The sequence below is a fragment of the Macrobrachium nipponense genome, chromosome 10 (genome assembly GCF_015104395.2).
Source record: "Macrobrachium nipponense isolate FS-2020 chromosome 10, ASM1510439v2, whole genome shotgun sequence".
Classification (NCBI taxonomy): domain Eukaryota; kingdom Metazoa; phylum Arthropoda; class Malacostraca; order Decapoda; family Palaemonidae; genus Macrobrachium; species Macrobrachium nipponense.
Window position 1 is genome coordinate 88,663,125 of NC_087204.1, and position 25,000 is coordinate 88,688,124.

General features: G+C 33.4%; 1 protein-coding gene and 1 long non-coding RNA gene across 2 annotated transcripts in view; one reads left to right on the forward strand and one right to left on the reverse strand.

The window, feature by feature from the left end:
• The window catches only part of LOC135223750 (uncharacterized), a 250,432-nt gene that overhangs the window by 51,890 nt on the left and 173,542 nt on the right, over positions 1–25,000 (reverse strand). The gene's annotated exons all lie outside the window — the stretch shown is intronic.
• The window catches only part of LOC135223749 (uncharacterized), a 255,050-nt gene continuing 231,855 nt past the window's right edge, over positions 1,806–25,000 (forward strand). Inside the window, 1 exon segment of the mRNA XM_064262506.1 lies at positions 1,806–2,145. Coding sequence (XP_064118576.1) covers positions 2,135–2,145 — 11 coding nt within the window. The 5' untranslated portion in view covers positions 1,806–2,134.

The window sequence follows — 25,000 nt, forward strand, 5'->3', positions numbered from 1 at the left end:
ACCACAATCACATCATCTATCCAGCACTTTCAAGATCGTCTCCTTTTAACACTTCATCTATGTGTAGTTTTCACAAACTTATCTTGTATTTCTCTTCACATAACGTCTTCCTATGCGTGTTTATTATTCATCTTTTTGCTTTTGACATTCCCATCCAAAAAGCATTCCTGATCTGACAGTAATCCCTTTATATATATATTTATTAAATATTAATATATAAAATAATGTATATTTGCATATATATATAATATATATATATGCATATACATATATATATATATATATATATATTATATATATATATATATATATATAATTATAAATATAAATATATGTATATGTGATATATGTATAATATATTAAGTATATTATATATATAATATTATTCATATAATATAATATACTATATAATATATTATAATATATATATATATATAATATATATATATATATATATATATATATAATATATATATATATATATATATAATATATCTATCTGTAATTATTTTTCCACGTGAATAAAGCTGATAAAATTTTCCTTTCTATTTCTCTTTTGAACAAAGCTGAGGTTTCAATTGTCTCTTCCTCGTCAGTCTCTTTTCGCAATGGACGCTTCCTTTCAGAAATACATATTCGAATGTTTTTATTGTTGGTAAAAAAGAAATACGGATTAGAGTTCAGTGATAAGTCATTCGTCTTGATTATCTTCATATAAACCATTTTCAGACTAGATGGGAGCAGTTTTTGCATAATACAGATTTGCTGCTTTCCAAACTCACATTCATTAAAGATAATATTTACCCATGTAGTACTTTTCCAATCATTAGATTTCCGTTACACACAGATTTATTATTATTGTTTTATTTTGACTTAACATGTAGCACTAGCCACTTTTACCTAACATGATAGGGTTGCCCAATGTCTCCAGTGTGAATTTTTTTAAGATATGCTAGTGTGTATGTTATCTAAATTGTATTTTTTGTTGTCTATTTAACAGATGATTACCGTTTTATTGTCTCATTCCGATTTGATTTGAGACACAAGCGACGTCCCCCTTAGACGATGGAATTGCCAACTTTTCCGATAGGAAAGTTTTTCTGAAAAAGTGCTAGTATTCTATTTAGTAATGAAAAGTACGTTTTGTTTTTATTTAACAAGTGATGACCATAAATTACGCAAGAGGCATTTGATTAAAATGTTAATGTTTAATACATTTTGCTTAGTTATTGCGTTGAAGTTCGAAAAGGTGAGTTCACAATTACTTAGACACAATTTTGTTGAAACTTTTTTTTGGGGTCTTTGTTTAGCGCAGAAAATATTTTTAAACGTAACGTAAAATATATTCTTCTAATATTGAAACTGCTGATAGTTTAAGCTTTTTCAAGATTTAAATAATTATGCCTAGAATAATTACGTTTGCCTGTCTAAAATTATACCATCCTAAAGTACTGGAGAGAGAGAGAGAGAGAGAGAGAGAGAGAGAGAGAGAGAGAGAGAGAGAGAGAGAGTTAAGAATAACTGATCTTGTGCAATGAGGTGGAAATCTCATCAATGCTAACATACATGACCGATGGGTGAGCGAGCAGTCATATGGAAAATGAATCGGTCACGTGAGAAAACGGAGAGAGAAGAAATGAAAACAAATAACAATGTCGATGGCAAGGCCCAGAAAGAGAAGAGAGAGAGAGAGAGAGAGAGAGAGAGAGAGAGAGAGAGAGAGAGAGAGAGAAATATGCTAGTGAAAGAGCGAAATCAGGTGGTCTGCGAGGGAGGCAGGCAATCGGCCAGCTAGGTTGTCAGGTAGAGAGCCCGTAGCTGGCAGTTGAGTACCGACTATCGTGGAGGTTGGAAGGCAGGCCAGGAGTGCCCTCTGTTTCTCTGTCTGTCCGTCTGTCTGTCTTGTTCTTTTGACAAGCAAAATTGCTTCCCCCCACTTACTTCAATACACACTACCCGTTGGGTGATATTACTTTGTAAGTGCCGAGCGCTCCAGCTTAGCACTTGGTGCCTCTGTCGTTGATATATTAGCTGCTGCAACTTGTTGAAAAAGTCAGCAGTGGAAGTGTTCTCCTAAAAGTGTTGTGGTGAATTATTATGGACTAAAGATTCAGCGAGTTCACTTAGGCAAACAATGATACAAAGGTAAGTGCTTTATTGACTTAGAAATCTTTTGAGATGTTCCTGATGGTTCTGATCATTTGGGTACGGTTTGTTAATCGCATTTTTGCTTAATTTTATTATTATTTTTTTAAAAGTTAGGGATGGACCATTGAAAGGCTTTCCAATAACTTGAGATTACTCCTGAACTCGAGTTATGGTAAATTTGGTTTCTCACGTAGGATCTGTGTCAGTGTTCCTCTAGTCTCATCCTTCACTCTCGCTTTCAACAACACTCGCTGCTCTCCTCCACTCAGTGTCTTCATTCTTCTCTCTCTCTCTCTCTCTCTCTCTCTCCCCTCATCTCTTTTTGTCTTCTTTGTAATGATTCTTCTCTTTCTCTCTCTCTCTTTCTTTCTTTTATTACATTTGAAAAAAAATTCATCTCTAAATCATCTATAAAGTTTAAACGAACACTATGTCTCATATCTTTTTTTAAGAACTCTGAGACATATCCGAATAATTACATCTGAATTTCAACTAAGAGAAAAAAACAAACTCACACCGTTAACAACCTTTTAGTGACTAATGCTTACTACGAAACACAAACAAGAAATACTTAAGTAGGATGGGACAGAGCGCAAGAGCCCCTTAAGTGTGTGAAAGTGGTCTTGTGATTAGGTCAGGTAATCTGTGCTCCTGAAGAGTACAGACGTTTTATTATCCCCCACACCTTCTGCTGTCTTAGCGTTCTCTTTCGTTGTGGCCTGTTTACCTATGTATCTGCCTCCTTGTCTGCATAACACGTCTGTTATTTTGGCTGTTTTAAGAGGCCTATTAGAAGGCTGAAGGACCTCTCTTTTGTTTCATTTCCTGTAATTGCAAGCGCATTTTTTGCAATATGTATATGCATATGTATGTATGTATATATATATGTATATATATAATATATATATATATATATATATATATATATATATATATATACTCCTATATACGTGTGTGGGTATGTGTAAGGAGTATGGGAATCTTATTTATAATCGAGGACAAAATTCAAATACTGTTTGTTCTTTTTAATATTCATAAAAGTTAAACTGACAGGATAGCATTATTTCTTACATGGAGGTATGTATGTCAGTATATACGTATATCTCATGTAAGTCATTCAGCAATATAAAGATACATATATATATATATATGTATATATATATATATATATGTATATGTATGTATATTTATATTATATATATATATATATATATATATATATATATATATATATGAGTATATGTAAGTATACATACGTATATATTGCATGATCAAGGGCATACTAATTATCTAAAAGTTTCGAAATTTGTATACTCATATGTATATCATTAGGTTATAATGAAACGCGTTGTACTGAAATGCTTGTGTCATTTCAACCTATTTAAATACAGTCGGTTATAGCTTATGAAGAGTGCAAACAAGATTAAATATTTGCTCATGTAGGCTAAACAACTCTCAGTTTTCGAACTTTACTGATTTTCCGTCCTCTGGCCCTATATAGGCCTTCAACTTTGATTTCAGTTTACTGTAATGGAAAACTACTGAGATGGATTTTTTTCTGTCCATCCATCCTCAGATCTTAAAAACTACTGAGGTTAGAGTGCTGCAAATTGGTAGGTTGATCACCCAGCCGCCAATCATCAGACACACCTCATTGTAGCCCTCTAGCCTCTGTAGTTTTTATTTTATTTAAGGTTAAAGTTAGTCATGATCGCGCGTCAGGCGCAGCTATAGTTGTTAACAACATAGGCCACCACCAGACTGCGGCTAAAAGGTTCATGGGCCGTGGCTGAAAGTTTCATATAGCATTATACGTTGTCCCAAAAACTCGATTGCCCCGAAGAAACTTCGGCACATTTTTTGTTTTTTATTTTTAGACACCGACAGACCTCGACTACCAGTGGGTTAAGGGAGACTGCACATGTGTAGAAGAGAGGCTGTGCCTGGGTTGAGAGATTCGTGCATGTGGTTAAAGAGATACGTATGGTTACTTTAAAGTGCTGTGTGCCTTTGCTGTTAGCTACTTCTTTCGTCAATTTCCATTTATTTTCGTATATATTTATATTTGTATTTTTTAGAATTTTTTTTCGTATTCTACTGGCATTCTTTTTGTGATCCTTTTCTTTTTACTGGTAATGAACTTACTCAGTATGTTAATGGGTCTGTATATTGTGCTTAAAATAATAATAATAATAATAATAATAATAATAATAATAATAATAATAATAATAATAATAATAATACAATTACTATTATGTATATTTGTTCCCAGATGGATCATTTCAGCCTTTTAGGTTTCCGAATTCTTCACTTTTGTTCTTCCTTTTTTTTTATTGAAACTACCCCTTTCCATTTTCTTTTTTATCTCAGCTTAGTGTTTAACGAGAGGAACTGGCCGGATCTAATATATGAATCATTTTTCGGATTCATGTTTGTTCACAAACATAAACACACAAATATATGTATGTATATATATTCATATGTAAATACACATACACATACATGTGCATGTGTGTATATATATATATATATATAGTATTATATATATATATTATATTATAATATATATATATATCTATGAATATAGCTATATACTATAGATATATATATAGATATATATACACCCACCACACACACACATATGATATTATTATATATCTATATATATATATCTATATATATATATATATATATATATATGTATATATATTACAGGTGCCAAGATTAGTGGCAAGCTAATTCGGTCTCCAGTCAGCCAGTGTAATGGTCTTTGGTCAGCCACCTATCCAAAGAGTACGTTACTGTTCTCACTATAGAAGAACCAAGTAAACAGAAATATTTTATGCGTTCTGTGACCAAGATAATTTCACCCTCCCCCCCCAAAAAAAAGTGCAACTCATTCAGGTCCCATTAACTTTATTTTTTCTCTTTTCGATGGGGACCACAACAGAGATGAAACTCCGCTATCATAAACTTTCGTCTCCCAATCTGGTCGAGTGGTTTTGGAATGCCAGCACCTTTTTCGGTCCACCGCAAAATTCATTACTGTAACCAAGGCACAGCAGACAATACTTATTTGGCGACAATCTGTGCGGTTTTCCACGCCAAATGTCATGCTACATCTCAGCGTTTATTCAAGTTGATGACTATAATAAGTAAGCAAATATGAGAACAAACACTCATTAACATACATAGATACATACACACACATATACAGTAAAGCGATTATTGGGCTAAGGATAGAATCGACTATGATGTTATATACTCTTTCGTGAAATGTTTGATTTCAAGAAATTACACCGCTGAGCAGAGACATCAATCGCGTCTTATTGAGATGCGATATTTGATTTTGAACAAACTTACACTGCTCACCTTTTGAAATGCATATATATATCGATTATAATATATAATTATATATACATATATAATATTATATAATATATAGTATATGTATATATATATATATGTATATATATAATTGTATCTATATATATGTATATATACTCATATATATGTGCGGCTGTGTGTGGTGTTGTGTGGGGTGTGGGCTGGTACAATATAAGCTTTCAGACATAAAGATATAGTATATACATATATGTCTATTCATCTTTCGATCTATCTATTTATCTATCTATCTATCTATCTATATATATATACATATATATAATATTATGTATATATATATATATATATATATATATATATATATATATATATGTACATGTGTGTGTGTGTGTACAATATAGCTTTCAGACATAAAAGATATAGTATATACATATATGTCTATATCTATCTATCTATCTATCTATCTAATCTATCTATCTAATATATATATATATTATATATATATATATATTATATATATACACACACACATTACATACATATATTTATATATATATAATATTATATATAATATATATATATAATTATACTTATACGTATATATGTTGTGCGTGCGCGCGCGCATCTGTATGTGTATGTGCACATATATACTAAGTATATGTGTTACTTTTCTATTTCTAGTTTTAATGCTGTTTTCTTATTACAATTAAGAGTTGTGCCTTATTTTTTAATTTTACCACTGGAGAGAGAGAGAGAGAGAGAGAGAGAGAGAGAGAGAGAGAGAAATTGATTATGGCTACTACAACTGGCGTTACTACATTTACGATATTGACGGCAAGAGAGAGAGAGAGAGAGAGAGAGAGAGAGAGCTACCCAAGAAGAAAGAGAGGATTCGAACATTCTCAATGCAGAGCACATAAAAACGAATGAAACTTGCTTTCACAAAGACCTGCCCATAAGTTGTCTCGTCTCTCCCGAAGCAAGGCCATCGAGAGCAGCGACACAAAGGCATCACTGCCCATAGATGCTACTCAGAAAACCAACGGAATTCGGTCGTACATCTTCAAGACTTTTTTTTTTTTCTTCAGTAGTATATGTCATGCTAGATTTTCTTCATTTTACAAAATGGCTTTACGTTTACACTGCCCGTGTTATAATTTGTTTCGTTTTCGATGTGATATTACGCGTGAATTTGCTTGATTTATTCATTAATTAGGAAAGTCAGCTAGGAGACACCCATAGAGGACGTAGACTCACACACACACACACACACACATATATATATTATATATATAATATATATATATATATATATATATATATATATATATATATATGTATATATATATATATATATATATATATATATATATATATATATATATATATATATGTGTGTGTATTTATATACAAGTCACTGTAGTAGAAATAATAATGGTAGTGATAAGAAATAGTTCTCTTTTTCTGTTCACTCTCAAAATATACATTTATTCTGATAAACTGTCATGAAAATTCCCTGTACGTATCAATCGGCTTGATAGTGGTAAAACGAGAACTCTGGAAGGGGCTAAATTATGGAGTTCCGTGTAATTGGCGTTATTTGATTCTCAGCTGGGAGCTTCTGTTTTACTCCTAATTTTGGTGTTATCTTCCAAGCGTTATTGGGGAAGGTGGAAAGAAAAAGGCGGTGTGATGTTACGCTTATACATCGATTTCAGAAGAAGAGGAGAGGGAGGAACGATACGAAAAGAAAAACGAATTATTGGTTGTGAATTGACGACTGAGAAATGTAGAATGAACAATGAATTTGGGCAAAGAATTATTCAATGCAGGAAAAAAAAACATTATAATAATAATAATAATAATAATAATAATAATAATAATAATAATAATAATAATAATAGTAGTAGTAGCATTTAGTAAATCACTTTCTTAAGGCTTTCAGTTTCTTTTAAGCCTAAAATTATTCACCCACTTGTCCCTTGGCTACAGATTTAAATGCGTGATTTATAAGTATTGGTTTACTCGTAATAAGAATATATATATATATATATATATATATATATATATATATATATACTATATATATATATATAATATATATGCTTAAAAAATCACAGTAGATGCACGTGACTTCATAAATAAGCGAATACACGGGAAATGAAAGTCAGGAATCCAAGCGCTTTCGTCTTTATTCAGACATCGTCAAGGAGCTACTCGTAGCTCCTTGACGATGTCTGAATAAAGACGAAAGCGCTTGGATTCCTGACTTTCATTTCCCGTGGTATTCGCTTATATATATATATATATATATATATATATATATATATGTGTGTGTGTGTGTGTGTGTCTGTGTGTGTGTGTGTATACACACACACACACATATATATATACACACTTTTATATATGTGTATTATATATATATGTATGTTATATATTATTTATATATATATATATATATATATATATATATATATATGTATGATATATATATATATATATATATATATATATATATATATGTTTGTGTGTGTATATACATATATTGTTGAGTGGGTGTATATACATATGTTTTGTTGGGTAGAAAAATTCTCAGTTGAAATATAAGTAAGATTAATTACCAAATTTTTTCCAATTGTATATCAAGCATAAACTGTATAGAAATGGTCGTAGTAGTATCACAACATAATCAAATTATTCGCATCATCACACCTTTGGAGGTATGGTTTACGTTGTATTGAGAAACGCCCAGTTGAACTGCTTTTTTCACTAATCTTACTACACATGGTGCGGGTCTAAGGCCATCACTCGAAAAAAAAAAAGATGAAAATATCCTACGTACTAGGGCTCTAGGTAAAAGTTGTTTGTATTAGAGGTGGTCAGTTCATGTAACATTAGCAGGTTCAAGTGTTGTGGCTATCGAGATGCATCTTATATATAATAAACATAAATGTATGCATACACATTCGTGTATATATACACACACACTCACATATATATATATATATATATATATATATATATACATACACACACACACACACACACACACACACACACACTATATATATATATATATATATATATATATATATATATATATAGCATAACTGAGTGTTAGAAACAGTCTGTTTGTAGATATCATCTAGTATGCTTGAAGAAATATATAATCAGGCGTCGAAAGAGCAGCGATTTTAGAAACATATTATCAGTATATGCCATTAGTATAAAACAAATATATGACACTCCTTTACTACGTGTCAGCATTAACAGAACGTATATATGAAACAGACAAAAACGCTGAGAATGTAGAAAAATTTCATCTCCAGATACCATCTAGTGTAGAGCATAAGAAAAAGAAGAAAAAAAACAAAAAACAAAAACAAGTTCTGCCAAGCTAAGAGGAAAAGTGTTTAGAATTAAATAGTTGCCCCTGGTGAAGGTGGCTAACAGAAAACGATGATCCAGTTAGCGGACCAAACCCCATCCCCCGACGACTGGTTTTTTTGGTGGACTTTCACTCTCGTCTACAGTCGTCCTGAAGTCGCGGTCAGAGTTCTCCGGAGACACCTTGTCAACTTCGGACCGCAAAGAGAACTGATCAGTCATTTTGATAGCAGTTTTCTCGGGAAATTACGGATCAGGGGTTATTACGGCCGATCTTAATCTAAAAAAGAAAATGAAAAAAATAAAAATCTGCTTCTGTTGCCACATTAGAAAGCTGGGCTCGCTCACCATTGGTTTAGTTACTTCATGATATTCTGATTGAATAATGTTCTTGTATGTCGTAGTAAAAGGCAATTTTGATGTTATTTCTGGGAATTAAAGAATACGGGTCTTTACACTTGCAACAAAAAACTATTACAACAGTTTAAATGACTACTCCCAAAAGCTGATGAATCTTGCTACTGGTTATGATTTTTTTGGGGTAAAGTTCTATTGAATATATTAACCATTACATTTTTGCGAGTTGGTAAAATAGATTTCCGATCGCCTCCTTTCATAGAATTACAGACTAGGAGGCTATAGAGTTCGGCTCTCTCTGTTTAAAGTTTTATATTCACAAAATTGCACAAGATAGGCTTAAATCACGGTCTTAACACTGAAAGGCGTGCGTTTCAATGTTAACTCTTCAGTATTTCATGAATTACTTAACTATTTAATGTCAACTTGATTGTCTCTCTTTCTGTCATCACTCAAGAAGCAAAGGCCACTGACGTATTTTTCAAGGTACGTCCGGCTTCTTTTGGGAAGCTGCCAGTCTGTCTCTAAACACACACACACACACACACACACACACACACACAGCTAGTGGCTAACAGTTGACAACACACGAAAGTAGATTGTCTACTTCACATGTATGTATATCTTTACAAACGTAGGTGTATGGGACTGTTATACGTACATATTTAAAAAAAAAGAATTTTTTTCGTATTCACAAACGTATAATAATACAATTTAAAAAAAAAAAACGTTTTTGAGTACACAAGTAAAATTTATATCTGTATCTTGCCATTCCTGCTTTGTGTCAATCTCTTAACTGTAAAGAAACTCTTGTCGCAGAGTTTTGTGTTTAAGTAAATTCCAGTCTGTCTACTCATACAACCCGTTATAAGAGTTGTGACCCAATCGAGAAATGCAAGTGAAGATTATGTATTCGTGCACACATTCAAGTAAAGATATTATATGTATGTATATATATATATCATATATATATATATATATATATATATATATATATATATATATATATATGAATCAGTTCATATCTACATGCATATTTCGGCTTAAAATTATGCATGTAGTGAAACCACTCCTATTAGTGATTCAAATCTCATCGATCATGCATTACAGTAATTTACACTGATTACTATGCATTTATCTTGTATAAAAGGATTACTGTATGCACCTTTTGTATGCTGAATATTAAATTTATTATTACATAAAAAAAGGATAATTTATGAGATTCAGTGAAAACTCTGAAATGGAATATACTGCAAAACTGAGTTTTAAAAGAGAATTGTGCCTGTAACTGAATTTAAGAGAGAAGGGAAATATCATCTGTCATCGTGACTAAATCGCAACCTCATCCATCATTTTCTGAAAAATATGTACTCCTGCAATTGCTTAAAAAAAGTGTGGGAAGATATCTGCGACTTCTGAGAGGTGGGCTTAATGGATATCCGTTATGTGATGAGACCTGTCAAAAGTCTTGTTCTGAAAAAAAAGAAGGAAAATATTAAATGCAAATAAGAATAAAGAAAGTAGAATAAGAAATATAAAACCCAAGATTCTGCCAGATACTCTGATTCGTGACCTATTTACAAACAGTCAGGGGGTGCCCCCACATCTCAAAAAGTGGGCCTGCCTAAAGAGGCTTCTCTCTCTCTCTCTCTCTTCCGTTGCTGTGCTGGAGACCTTCGACAGCGTGACGAACAAGGGCGCGGTTGGAATGATGATATTCGGCGGTTACAAGAAGTTCATTAATCGTCTCCTGTTCAATTGGTGGTATTTACCCGTGGGCCCTTTTGCGAAACTTCCTATGACTTAAATACTTTTTGGGCTTCTGGAATCAGTTGCGAAAGATCTTATCGGTAGAATGGAATCTGGTTGCTTCAAGGCATTTATGTCTGTACCATCTCAAAGGGCTGGTCGTTTGGTAGCTTAAAATTTCAGGGGTTTTGGAACATCCCTGGTTGATGATTGATCTCTTGAGGGTTGGCAGGTTATAAAGTTTTTTTTTTTTCTTGTGGGGAGGTGTTGTCGAGGAGAATGGGCTCGAAAAGGCTACTGAAAACGTTAGGAGAAAGTTTTCCCTCAAACAGATGTCGAAGGAAGAGAATACTGCAGGCACAAAAAAGTATATTCAAGGAAAATGCCAGAGAACAAAAAGTGTTATGGTTTGTCTTTGTGTTTTTGATAATGGGACCCGATGATATAAAACTGAAGTCAATAAGAGTAATTCAATGCAATCCAAGCACTAAACACATGAAGAAAAAGATGCTTGTGTGCATGAGGTAGTAGTTAAAGAATTTGTTATTAAAAAGTTACCTGCGCTACAATTCCCATATTTTACTAAGTTTTTTTCTTACCTTGTCTAGCGTAGGCTAAACAAAACTTTTTTTTTTCTTGTGACAAACGAAACTATTCATCTCGACCCAGTAATCGAAATACAATATAGCAAATTAGTAATTACTGAACTATTCATACGTTATAATTCCTCGTGGCTGTAACTAATGAATTTTCCTTACCAATGAAATTTTTAGAATCTGGTTATATTTATTAAAATCAAGAAACGGAAAAGAAATCCAAAGCGTAATCTAGATCTAAGATAAATAAGGTAGGGGCGAGGAAGAGATGGGAAATAGTTACTCACGTGTCGCTAGTACATAGAGGATATAGAAATAATGCCCAAATATGACTAAACGTTTCTAAAGTAAGGTAGTGACGCCTTAAAAGAAACTCACCCAGGTGCTGGTCGACCTCTGTACAGACGCGAAATGACATAAAATCATTTGTCCTTGACATTTAATGACCTTCTTATGATCAGATGGCACGTTCTGAAGCAGAGTCCAAGATCAAGTTAATTTGGTAACAGCCCCGGTTAATGTCTGTAGTTATAATTCGCATAAGTAAGAAAAGGAAAAAAAAGGAAGGAATGAAAAAGATTGAAATAAGGAAAGATCGACGTAAATAAACCAAGGTAAGGTTTTGGCCGATTATTTACAGCCATATGAGGGATAACAGATGGTCTCCAAGTTATCAATGAAATTGCAGAATTACTGTTCGAAACGAAGAAAATAAATGTCTAAACTGGCGAAAGTATAATGAGAGTTGGTAAGGAGACAGATGCTAAGTAACTGACCAGCAGTCATATGTCTTATTGCTATCATTACTGCAATCATTTCTTGCCTGCAAATATTAGTTCTGTTGAAAAACCGTTGTTTAGAACAAACAGGCTTTATCAGTAGAAGTTGTTTTTTTTTTTTTTTTTTTTTTTTTTTTTGCACACAACGTTCATTTAATTCATGATATGCCAAGGTTAAGAACTCAAATGAGGGACAATTTATTTTAGATATCCCTGATGAAATTTATTTGGGATTTCGAATAAATAAACAAAACTGGACTCTTCGAGTCTTTTAAAATTTGGTTTGATTTCAGTCATCTAGTTTGTATAATTTCATATTATGTTATATATATATATATATATATATATATATATAATATATATATATATATATATATATATATATATATATATATACACATATGTATATATGTATGTATTGTATATGTATATATACGTATTACTATATATATATATATATATATATATATATATATATATATATATATATATATATATATATATATATATGTTTATATATATGTGTGTGTCCGTGTGTATAAAGTATAAGTCAGAGACGAACAGAAAAAGAGATCGGGAGAGAAATCGTCTTGCTATAGTAAAAGCTTCCCTACAGACGCAACGATCTTCAACATAGGAAAGATCAAAACCAATCAATAGCGGCGGTCCATCAATAGATATCCGCCCAAATTGTTACCCATTTTCACGCAGATACGAACGTTCAGACCGGAACAGACCCCAGTACACAAGGTCGTCACGAAATGAATAAAAATAATCAGAATATTCTCTGAAAATTCAGGGGCTGGCGTCGGCACGTCCGAGACACTGGGCTCTCAAGAGACATCTGCTCTATGCTTGTGTGAAGGTTTTTCCTTCTCTTTCTCTTTTTTTTTTTCTTTATTCTCTCTTTCCATCATTATCTAGTTCAAGCCTTTACTTATAATCGCTGTTTCTGTTGTCCCTGTTCTTTTTTTTTTTCTCTTTCTAATTTTGGTATATTATTTCTTCCCCTTTATATATTCTGTTCTCTTATCTCCTTCCTTTTTCATCAAGCCTGTCTTTTCTTTAAAAAGAAATCGATATCAAAATTCGAAGACTAATTAAATGTAGTAAGAACAAGGGAATATATATGGATGTATGTATATATATATATATATATATAGTAGTTATATCTATATATATATATATATATATATATTATACATACATACATATATATATTCCCTTGTTCTTACTGCATTTAATTAGTCTTCGAATTTTGATATCGATTTCTTTTTAAAGAAAAGACAGCTTGATGAAAAGGAAGGAGATAAGAGAACAGAATATATAAAGGAGAAGAAATAATATACCAAAATTAGAAAGAGAGAAAAAAAGAACAGACGACAGAAACAGCGATTATAAGTAAAGGCATGAACTAGGTATTGATGAAAGAAGAGAATAAAGAAAAAAAAAGAGAAAGAGAAAGAAAAACCTTCACACAAGCATAGAGCAGATGTCTCTTGAGAGCCCAGTGTCTCGGACGTGCCGACGCCAGCCCCTGAATTTTCGGCGAATATTCTGATTATTTTTATTCTTTTCGTGACGACCTTGTGTACTGGGGTCTGTTCCGGTCTGAACGTTCGTATCTGCTGAAAATGGGTAACCAATTTGGGCGGATAATCTATTGGATGGACCGCCGCTATTGATTGGTTTTGATCTTTCCTATGTTGAAGATCGTTGCGTCTGTAGGGAAGCTTTTACTATAGCAAGACATTTCTCTCCCGATCTCTTTTCTGTTCGTCTCTGACTTATACTTTAAACACACGGACACACACATATATAATAAACATATATATATATATATATATATATATATATATATATATATATATATATAGTAATACGTATATATACATTATACATACATACATATATACATATGTGTATATATATAAATATATATATATATATATATATATATATATATATATTATTCATATATATATATATATAGAACTCCTTTATACACTTTTTCTTCTCTCTCTCTACGGTCACTATTACTATCTACAAAAAAGAAAATTCCAATTCACTTTAAAAATATGTTTAGATTCATGCACTCTCATGAGTCAGCAGTTTATGCCGGTAATTCATAAGTTCCGGTAATGAATTTCGGCCAGTTGGTTGATCCTTGTCAGATCGCTATAGAGGGAAATGAATTTTGTAGATTAATTCCATTACGACTGACTAAAAACTAACCACTTACTTGAGGTAAAATTTGCATCGAACTGCGCTATTGTTGTGACGCAATCGTTTTCTATAGAATGATCAGTTAGTTTCTTAAATTCTTGGAGAGAGAGAGAGAGAGAGAGAGAGAGAGAGAGAGAGAGAGAGAGAGAGAGAGAATACTTGCAACTTTGAATTTGAGAGATTGTTTTGCGAAGATGACCAGTTGAAAGTTGCCCTGAATGAAGCCTAATTTCTTCATAGTTTCTTAGCAACGAATATTTTCCAGCGCTATGGTGCTTTTGCGATACGAGCTCACTTATACTTTGTAAACCGCAGCAGTAGTGCCTGTTTAATTTACAACATGAACTCCAGCAATAACATACGTGACTGAGCTTCGTGTCTAAACAAGGAGAGATCGTATAAGGAGGCGGAGCTTCTATACCATGATTTCAGCATCAGGCGATAACTTCGTCTGACCAACGGATGATTGCAAGGTTATCTCGAGCAATTTATTTTTTAAGGGTTTCTTCAGGGCAATTTCAGGTGTTTTTAGGTATGTTTCATGGTTTTTCTTTACGGGCATCTTCAGTACCTTTCGGGTTTTTTAAGGACTTTTCAGGTTGTTACAGGATTTCTCGGGGATTTGTAGGACGTTTGGGGCATTCCTTGACATTTCAGGGCTGTCAAGACCTTTTCTCATCCTTTCATAAGGATCCTAACGGATACGAACACTGGCGAGATATCAAAAGGCTATAAAATTTTGGTCCCTTAGGGGGTTAGTGCCCATCAGTGCACCACACGGGGTGCAGTGTAGCATTACTTAAGGTTCTTTGCAGCGTCCTTCGGCCCCCTAGCTGCAATCCCTTTCATTTCTTTTATTGTACCTCCGTTCATGTTATCTTTCGTCCGTCTTGCTATTCACCCTCTCCTAACAATTATTTCATAGCGCAACTGCGAGGTTTTCCTCATGTTACACCTCTCTAACCTACTAACTCGCAATTTCTTTTCCAGCTCATAGGTCACAGTGTTTGGCCTTGGCCTAAATCTCTATTCCAGTTTCCTATAAAATTTGAAATTTGTTGACAAGCTAGTAATTCATAGAAAAATTTAACCCTTTTTTTAAATTAATTTACATAACATCAATTAAAACAGGGGTCCATCAACATACACGTTTCTGGCATGGACTGAGCGTGATCTGGGCAGTTTATTCTCGGCTCAGTCTCTCTCTCTCTCTCTCTCTCACTCTAAAAAAAAAAAAAAAAAAAAAAAAACCGAACCTCGATAACCTGGGAGTTGACCTGCCAGGGAAACTTTGTGGGCAAAGAGGCTGCGTTCCATTGAGTCAGCCAGGTGTTCGTTTTAGTGATGTGTTGAAGGTTTCAGAACAAAGAGAAAATGCCGTTGATACCGGGGATTGATTGTTCCATCAGTTAAGGTATAAAAACTTGTCAGGAAACACTTTCGTTCTACCCAAATTCTCGACCTCCTTCAGTATTTCCTGAATTCTTTCAATTATCTTTCAAAGCGGAGCCTCTGTAATCTTTTACGTTTAAGTTACAGAAGTTCATTGGCACATTTTTATTACGTAGGCTTGGCTTGGTTTTGTTTCAGATTCTCTCGGTCTTTACACCAGAAAAAAAAAGGTGTAAATTTTATTTTCGAAACTACTCAGTATTCACATTGAACGTATATTTATATTTCATTTATATAAATCGAAGATGTCCTTTTCGTCATGAAAGCATAGTAGCCCTTGCAGGGAAGAAACGGACTGTTAAGACTGCAGTTTTCCGAAGAATTTCTAAGAAAACACAAGAATTTTGACCACGTTTTGGCATTTGGAAGGTCAGTCGATTAAAACAGTCAAGGATTATATTTATGAGGAGGTTTTCCAATGGAGTATTTGTGGTATCTGGAAGTGTGCTTTTACACTGGAAGATAATTTCGGCATCTCGTGCGGCGGAAGGAATGAAGCTTTGTTTTGTATCTGCTTTTTTTCACCCTTGAGAAAAGTTGCTGATTCATTCCCAGTGAATAAGGAATTAACGATTTTACATTACTCTGGACTCTTCAGTCTGTCTGCCCGTCTGCCTGTATGTCCAATAGTATGTTCTATCGAGAATCCAGTAGAAGTTGAATGAAAGTTTTGTTTTGCAATATAATTTGGGTATAAAAAGAGCTGCAATAAGGGCATGTCGCCCTTCAGATGAGCAGCTCTGGGTATTTGTTCTAGAAATAAATAAAAAAAGAAAAAAAACTAAAGAGAAAACTCGTGTTACCGCATTTACCGGGAGCTCGTTCTGATCTATATGTCACTTGCTGTAAAATGTTTTACAACTTATTGATTTTCTTTCAACTATTTTTAATCACTCAGTTTCATCGCACGGTTTATTTTAATTGTAATAAACATATTTCATTCTGTGTCATGCCTATAAGTCTTAATTTGTATCATTTGGCTAATGCTGTTTTAGAATCAAGATTGTCAATAACATTTATTGTCTTACTTTAGTGTTTAATGACAATCATTCTTGATACTGAGCGCTGCGTTCCTTGTAATAAACGACTGAGACTTATTAGCTCGCATGTTTTTGTACTGTACTTCGTCTCTCTCTCTCTCTCATAAAAACTTGACATTTTACAGCATATGAGCTTGCATTATTTCTTATATGAATGGTAATGTGTTTGTTTTACACATCTGGTTGAGAGAGCTTTCTTTGCCAATTTGGTTATTTGCTTAGCTCTAAATTGTCTATAAAGTCCACAAATTGGAATTATGCTAACCATTGTTTACAGGAACAATATGTTTGTAGTTTCCGGAATTGAATGGTAATGGAATATGAATTAAGCTTTGGAATTTCCAGAGCTCACTGTGATTTTTAAAGAAATTATGCCTTGCAATTTTCGAATTGAATTGTGATTTGAGAGGACGGAAGCTCTGCAAAATCTGACAAAGAGCTGCCCAAAATTAACCTTTAAAAGAGAGAAAAAAAGTGCACTGGCACTAAAGCAACTGAGGAGATAAAGTTTTCCTGAAAATAAGAGACTCTCTATGTAGGAACCCTTTCATCAAAAGGGAATTAGGTTCAGGGCTCTTTTTTCCTGAAATCATGCAACTGCATTATAAGCATCTCCATCTTCACCGCCAGGGAGGTATCGGACATTTGTCAGCGGAACCAAGCGATACTCTCGGAACTAACTGAAGGCTTGTGCTGCGATTATTCAGCTCTCTTGACTAGTTCTTGAGCAATACTAGCTAAGATAACGACCCCTTTGCCTTGACCCATCAAATACGAGATGAAAAATTAGGTCAGCGGCTTTGGAGTCAAACACTGCTTTGAGCGCTGAGGATAGAGAAGAAAAGAGCTGAATGTCAGTCAAACGGGATTTGGTGCGGATTGAAAATTAGACCCCTGTAGCTATTCTGATTTAACTGTAAAGAACAAGTGGCAACTCAGCATGTTATTTTTTTTTCTCCTGAAGTGTCCAGCTCAAACTCTCACGATGGGTGTGGTCGCCATATGACCCTAAACCTTTACCCCCAATGTCAGCACCTGGGTCATAATTATTACTACTGAGCAACGGGATATTATTAATATATGTTGATTATATATTATATATATATATATATATATATGTATATATATATATATATTTATATTGATATTGATATTGATATGTCATATATAATATTATATTTACATAAATAAAAAAAAATATACATATACATATTATATATATATATATATATATATATATATATATATATATATAGTATATATATATTTGTATATGTATGTATGTATGAGAGGGAGAGACAGAGACAGAGACAGAGAAGAGAGGGGAAATATGCCTCAGTGTTTAGCACGTACATATTTCTTCATTGTCTTATTCATGTGCAATAATGGCTACTCTCGAATTTGAGAGAAGAGATTCTTGGCGTTTGGGCCTCTTAAAATGTCAAAAGTGTGAACCTTTCGCACCTACAAATGTGTCAATGTTGTTAAATTAAATGCACTGTGAGTAATAAAGAAACGACGAAATAGATATGATAGTGATAAGAAATTGATAGTGTTGTTATTATTATTAACCGTAGCAGTTCATGGGTGATAAATCGTTGTCCTTCATTTAGATTATTTTTGGTGCATTTATATATTTTTTATTTCTATATTTCCCCCAGTCAGTTTTTTATAAAATATGTTTTGCTTGGTTACACAGAAATTCAAGTATTTACATATTTTTTAATTGTAGGATAGTCTTCGTCGCAACAGCTTTTGAGCATTAAGGCTTAAAACCCAAACAAAGAAAAACGTTGTTTTACCAGATGAACCCTGCAGAAATGCACATTAAATATTATCGTAAATGCCAGGCGATAATTTCTTCCGTAATGAATAAAAGAAAGTATTCATTACAAATTTTGTAAGGATGAAACAGCGATTAGAAAAAAAGCAAACTTGCAAGGATTCTCTGTTTACGAACACCCGATGTATTTGGACGTAGCACAATCTCCGCAAACATCTGATGCATTTGGACGAAAGGAGAATATCGTCCACCAGATTTAACTAGTCTGCAGAGGGAAAAGTTTCATATTTGGAATATTCGGAATACTCGTCTTAACTTCATGAAGTTTTCCAAACACTTTTAGTGCTAATTGGCATCATTCAAAAACTGCCACTGGTCGCACTCCGTAACTTTCCCTGCCTGAGAGTCGCTGTCGTAAAGTGACATTCTTGGCAAGGTCCGTTATTTTTGTTGTTTTCCCATTCAGTTTCTCGTGTTTTCTTAGAAAAAAAGTGGTCAAAATAATGATCAACGACATGATAAACTGCGAATGTAATCTTATTTGTCCGATGCATCTTAATAGCAGCAACCATTGTGTTTCATTTTAAAGAAATGAAATATAATCATATTTAAGTGATGAGTGCTCATAAGTAAGTATTTTATCTCCCTCCTTAAGAAATGGAAAACTTTCCATCATTTTCTTTCTTAAAATTTCTTGGTCATACCAGTCCTTTCCCATCTTTCATTTCTATTACAAAAAAAGTCACTGTCATTTTCTATTCTGATATTGCTAACACGAAACAGCACTTTCCTTCCTGCAAGTTTGACGTTTCCGTCTGATATTTATTTGACTGATACGGTGTAATTTGAGCTTCGCGCTTTGATGAGCGAAATAACTTTTTCCTTCCTTTTTTCTGAGATAGAAAGTGGAATAATCCCTTTCAGGCGTTGTTTTGCGGCAAGTATGCTTTTGCTTTCCTATGCTAATATCACATAGGTGTCGTTGCTAATGATATATGAAAGCAAAAGTAATGTGTGAGGAAGAATGTAAGAAAACATTGTACAAAATAAAGGTAAATTTCTGCTAATGACCTATCATGAAACAAATAAAGATAAACAGAATTGAATAATTCTTAAGGATGAAACAAATGCAAAATAAGTATTAAAAGGATAATAGAAAAAGAAAAAAGAAAAAAATTGGAAGCAGAAAAGGGAAATTCCAGAAGATATTGAGCACGATTATGAAGGGAAATATTTTATTTTGTTATTTTTAGTGTGAAGTTCTGGAACATTGAAGGAAAACAACTCAGCTGGATTAAATAAATAAGAAGATAACTGTAAATATCATGGGTAACGGTTAGGGAAAAGAAATGAGAATAGCACTCCGAAAACTAAATAAAAAAAGAAAAAGAAGAAATAAAATTGCGTACATGGAATAAAGAATACACGAAAAAAAAGGAACAACAAAATTAAGAGTGAGTAAATGTTTGATACAGAGAACTTAAATAACAGCGAATAAGAATTACGAATGTCAGCGGAAAGGCGTGACAGAAAGACAATATTAAACAAACTAAGAAGAAAAATGAAAATAAAAGGGCTAAAAATGCAATATATCAACCTTTTTCCCAAAATTAAGTAATACTGATTAACAAAAACTTTTGATAGAAAAAATGAGACATATCAACTACTCTAGAGTCGATCAGTATCATCACATGATGAGACTGATTTTCGGCAGTAATTTGAAAATTTTAGGTCAAAGATTCACAGAGAGAGAGAGAGAGAGAGAGAGAGAGAGAGAGAGAGAGAGAAAGAGAGAGAGAGAAAATGGAATCCCGCAAGAGGAGATCGCGGTGAAAGTTAGCGAAACTTTTATTCCGTTATGTAATGATATAACTGAGATTTATAGAATATAATAAAAAAATACCCAAGATTACATACTTCTTCACTTTTAAACCGAATGTATTGCGACTTTGATCGTCAGAATGAGAAAAATTTAACAGAAAAAAATTGAATTAAATTTTGTGATTTATCAGACTTTAGGATGCAGGGTCAACGAGCTTGACCTTCATTTATTTAATGATATGAACGAATTTCAAGATGAAAACAGGACGGATTTACTAAAAGATTTGAGGTCCTTAAATGAATCATCATTATGTCTCTCTCCGTCTTTCCTCTCTTTATATCACGGTTTCTCTTTTTTTTTCTTACCCGCTTCCTCTCTCTCTCTTTCTCCGTCGCCGGTTCTCACTCTTCCCGCCCTCTTCTGTGCGTGTGTTTGTTCGCGTTTGGGTTTGAGAGTGTAGAGACAGCCAGGCAAAAAGACCCAGGTAATATCGAGCAACTTTTTCTCACGGAACATGCTTTCCTTACTTAACTTGGCTTGTTCCGGTTCTGATATTAGTTTAGATAACTCTTCTGTAATTACAGTGAGTCACATAAGCCTATCAGTCCATTACAAGTCAATAATCTTTTTCTATTTCTTCTTATCTCAAAATAAAAACGGTCGCCCTTGCTGAGTAAATCAATCCTCAGATCTTCAGAAAATAACCCTAGACTCTGACAGCCATTCGGCGATTCCCATGCGGTCAGGTCAGTGTACCGACCAATAATTTGCACGCTGCCGCGTAAAAACGAAAGTTTTATGCTTAGAAATCAGCAGTGACGTAGGAAAAGGAGTTTCTGTCTATCATCACTTCATATTGAGGGATTCTTCCCCTCCTTTTTGTCTTCTTCTTCACAATTATTTTGGCTCTTGTTTCTCTTCCATATCGGGCATATTTAAAAACTTCTTTCTTAGCATGATCTTTTTGGTCTACTGACCAACTATTTTCAGGTGATTCTGTATAGGTGCTTTGTCATCACAGTCAAAATCATCATCTTAAGTTTTACCATCAGCTTTTTTTCTCTTTTTGCCAGAGAACGAATGATTCATATCAAAAGAATAACTTACACTTACTATAGAGAGTGGAGTTTTTTTTTTTTGTACCTGCAGCATTAGGTTCAACTAGCTAAAATTCTAAGAAAAGAAACTGAGTAGAATAATTCAATCTTGTAGGGAATTGTGATTTACATTGAATTACGGATTTCTCGGAATTAAACTCAGCGTTAAGAAATATATTAAATACTGAGCGACCAATATTTTGATGACTTAGCCCGATACATTAGATGATTTGTGTTTAGAATAATCAAAAGTGAGAAAAATATCACTTTGAAAGAGTGATTCTGCCTTGACTAAAAGCTGATGTTATAGGATATGAAACGTCTTTGAATTAGACTATTACTGAAAAACGGAAAGATACAGGATTTTACAAAGCAAAATACCCGAAGCCAAAATTACATAAAAAAAAAAAAAAAACACTTACACGAAAGCGAAAGACCACGAATGCAAAGCTAAAACCACTAAAGCCATGACAGTGAATCCTGAACTCTCAGAATAGAAAGACAAAAGGCAATGGAAAATTTAGAAGTCTCCCCGATTTCCGGTGACAGATGCTGCTGTAGGTTTCACTCGGAACACACACACACACTATACACACATTTAACAGCGCTCTCGCGCGCGTCATATGGGCGGGAAAACGCAAAGAAATCGCCTCCATGTTATTCTTTGTAGGAACTCCATATGGGTGACCTACTGAATGAGGCCACACAAAGGGGTGAGGCAGACGGGGCTTAATGAGAGAGAGAGAGAGAGAGAGAGAGAGAGAGAGAGAGAGAGAGAGAGAGAGAGAGAAAATGTCTGATTTCATTACAGAAACGATAACTGGCATTATAACTAATTACCTTCATCTTTATAGAACTCGTATGGAATATATAGGGGAGAGAAAGATTACTGGCATATAGTAATTAACTCATCTTTTGAACTTCGTATGGGTGGAGAGAAAGAGAGAGAGAGAGAGAGAGAGGGAGAGGGAGAGAGAGAGATGAAAGAGGAGAGAGAATTTTAAAATTTTTACTTTTCCAGTTAGATAACGGGATCCTTAATTCAATTTATTTCGTCCGAGTGAGGCAATTTTCGGAGCTAATTGATTGCTATATCGTTGTCATGAAAGATGTATTACATCCTGGGGTCTGTTGCTGGTCTTGCTCGAAATGAAACTGGTCTGTTATTGAGTGCAATGTTATTGTTATTAATGTTCATGTAGTAACTCATGTTAACACTGATTTATGTATTTTAAAAATTTCTTGTATTGATGTTGTTCTTTATTTATTATGCATGCTTATCTTTTTTTTTTTTTTATAAAGTAACAATAGTTTTAGTTAGTTATCGAATATTATTTTTAGTGTTTAATTTAATAATAATAATAATAATAATAATAATAATAATAATAATAATAATGATTATTATTATTATTATTTTTGTTGTTGTTGTTGTTATTGTTGTTGTTGTTTTCATATGTGAAAATTACTGATTACGAACAACATAATTATATATAAACAATCCATTTACGAACTAATCAAATTACTATTACTTCTTCAATTCTTATATAAGATTTTGTTGCTTTAAGATGAAAAATTACATAGAATTGATTAGAATAAGATAAAAAATAAAAAAATACATTTACAATTGAACAGAATGCTGTTCTTTTTTCTGTTAAAATTTTTCATCTCTTCAAATTCAACACAATGAAGATATCAAAAGTAAGAATAAAAGTAAAAACTTTTTCCCAGTTTCTATCACGATCAACGAAAACTCTCCAAGTTAATCACTGTTAATTAGCAAGTAATAATTTTTTTTCAACTGCTACAGTTCAGTAGAAATCTATCCATAATTACCTGTAATAACACAAACTTTAATGTGATTCTTGTTCAAGAGCTAATCACTGGCTAGGGCTCACGGTGGGAGGATGAGTAACTGTGCCCCTAAGTGAGGATAATGAATGCTATGGGATAATGAATAAACCGACCGGGTGCCCCTACCCAGGGATGATGAGGGCTGCATAGGGGGATTGCACCTTCCATACGTAATGGATGCAAATACCGCTATTACCTTTATTACTATTCAAAAGGTACCCACATCATATGGACAAGGCTAAAGGGCCATTATCTTACTGAGCGATCTCTGCAGTTTAGACAATACCCACATGTGAAATATATTTCAGGAAACCAAAGAAACAGTTTCTTTATTTCTGTGAGCTGACGGTAAATACAAACAGCTTACATTAATTTCTAACCTTTATCTTGTTACTGATTGGAACGATGAGGATGTGGTAGTAGTGAGTACAGCAGAGAAAAAATTATTGTATATACTTTCAAACAATGTAATCGCCTGGCGAATAGCCAAATAGCCTAACTACCGAGAACCAAACTTTTGTAACGTGGAAGTCTTGAAATAATACAATGATTTGATAAATCGTTTTCTGTTGAAAAAGAATCTCCCTTTCCTTGTCGACTTATTTGCTATTTTCAAGTTTACTGAATTGTTATTAGTTGTCGTTTCTCTTCTTTCTATTTTGTTGCTCTTCTCCAATTTTTCTCTTGACTTCGTCATCCATTTACCGGCGTCATCAGCTCAAATTATGAAACCTTTGAACTTTGCAAATTCTTGCAAGAAATGAGGCCTACTCTCTGCCACTCAGGTAAAACAGTAAACTATTTATTGTTGTTTCTGATATTTCAATTGTATATGTCACTATTTGTCCCTTTTTTCAATTTTGCATATCGCTTCGGTGCCGTATCATCCTACTTTTATCAACATTTTGAACTGCAATTTTTTTCCTTTTTAAGGGATTATTCAAAACCGTCATATAAAATAATGAAACGGCCAATCTTTATAATCACTAAATCATCGTAGAATTGACAGACTATTCGGCAACAGCATTTAATGAACAATCAATCGAATTCTTCAACTACCTAATTGAGCAATCAAGTAAATTGCTCCTCATCTTAATTGAGGGCCATCGTTGTTATCAAGGATGAACCGTTTAATAGAACTGTTAGTTTTTAAAAGCCACGCCCTGTAAATGATGCATTTCGATCTCATTATCAAACACTGAAAAAGATCAGGAAAGAAAGAGAGAGAGAGAGAGAGAGAGAGAGAGAGAGAGAGAGAAGAAGGTTTTCAACTATAATTATTCTTTTACGATCAGTAAAATCCGTAATCAGTGAACTGACTCCGGCATTTTCAAAAGAAAAATAACTTTACCATTAAAAGAGATCAAC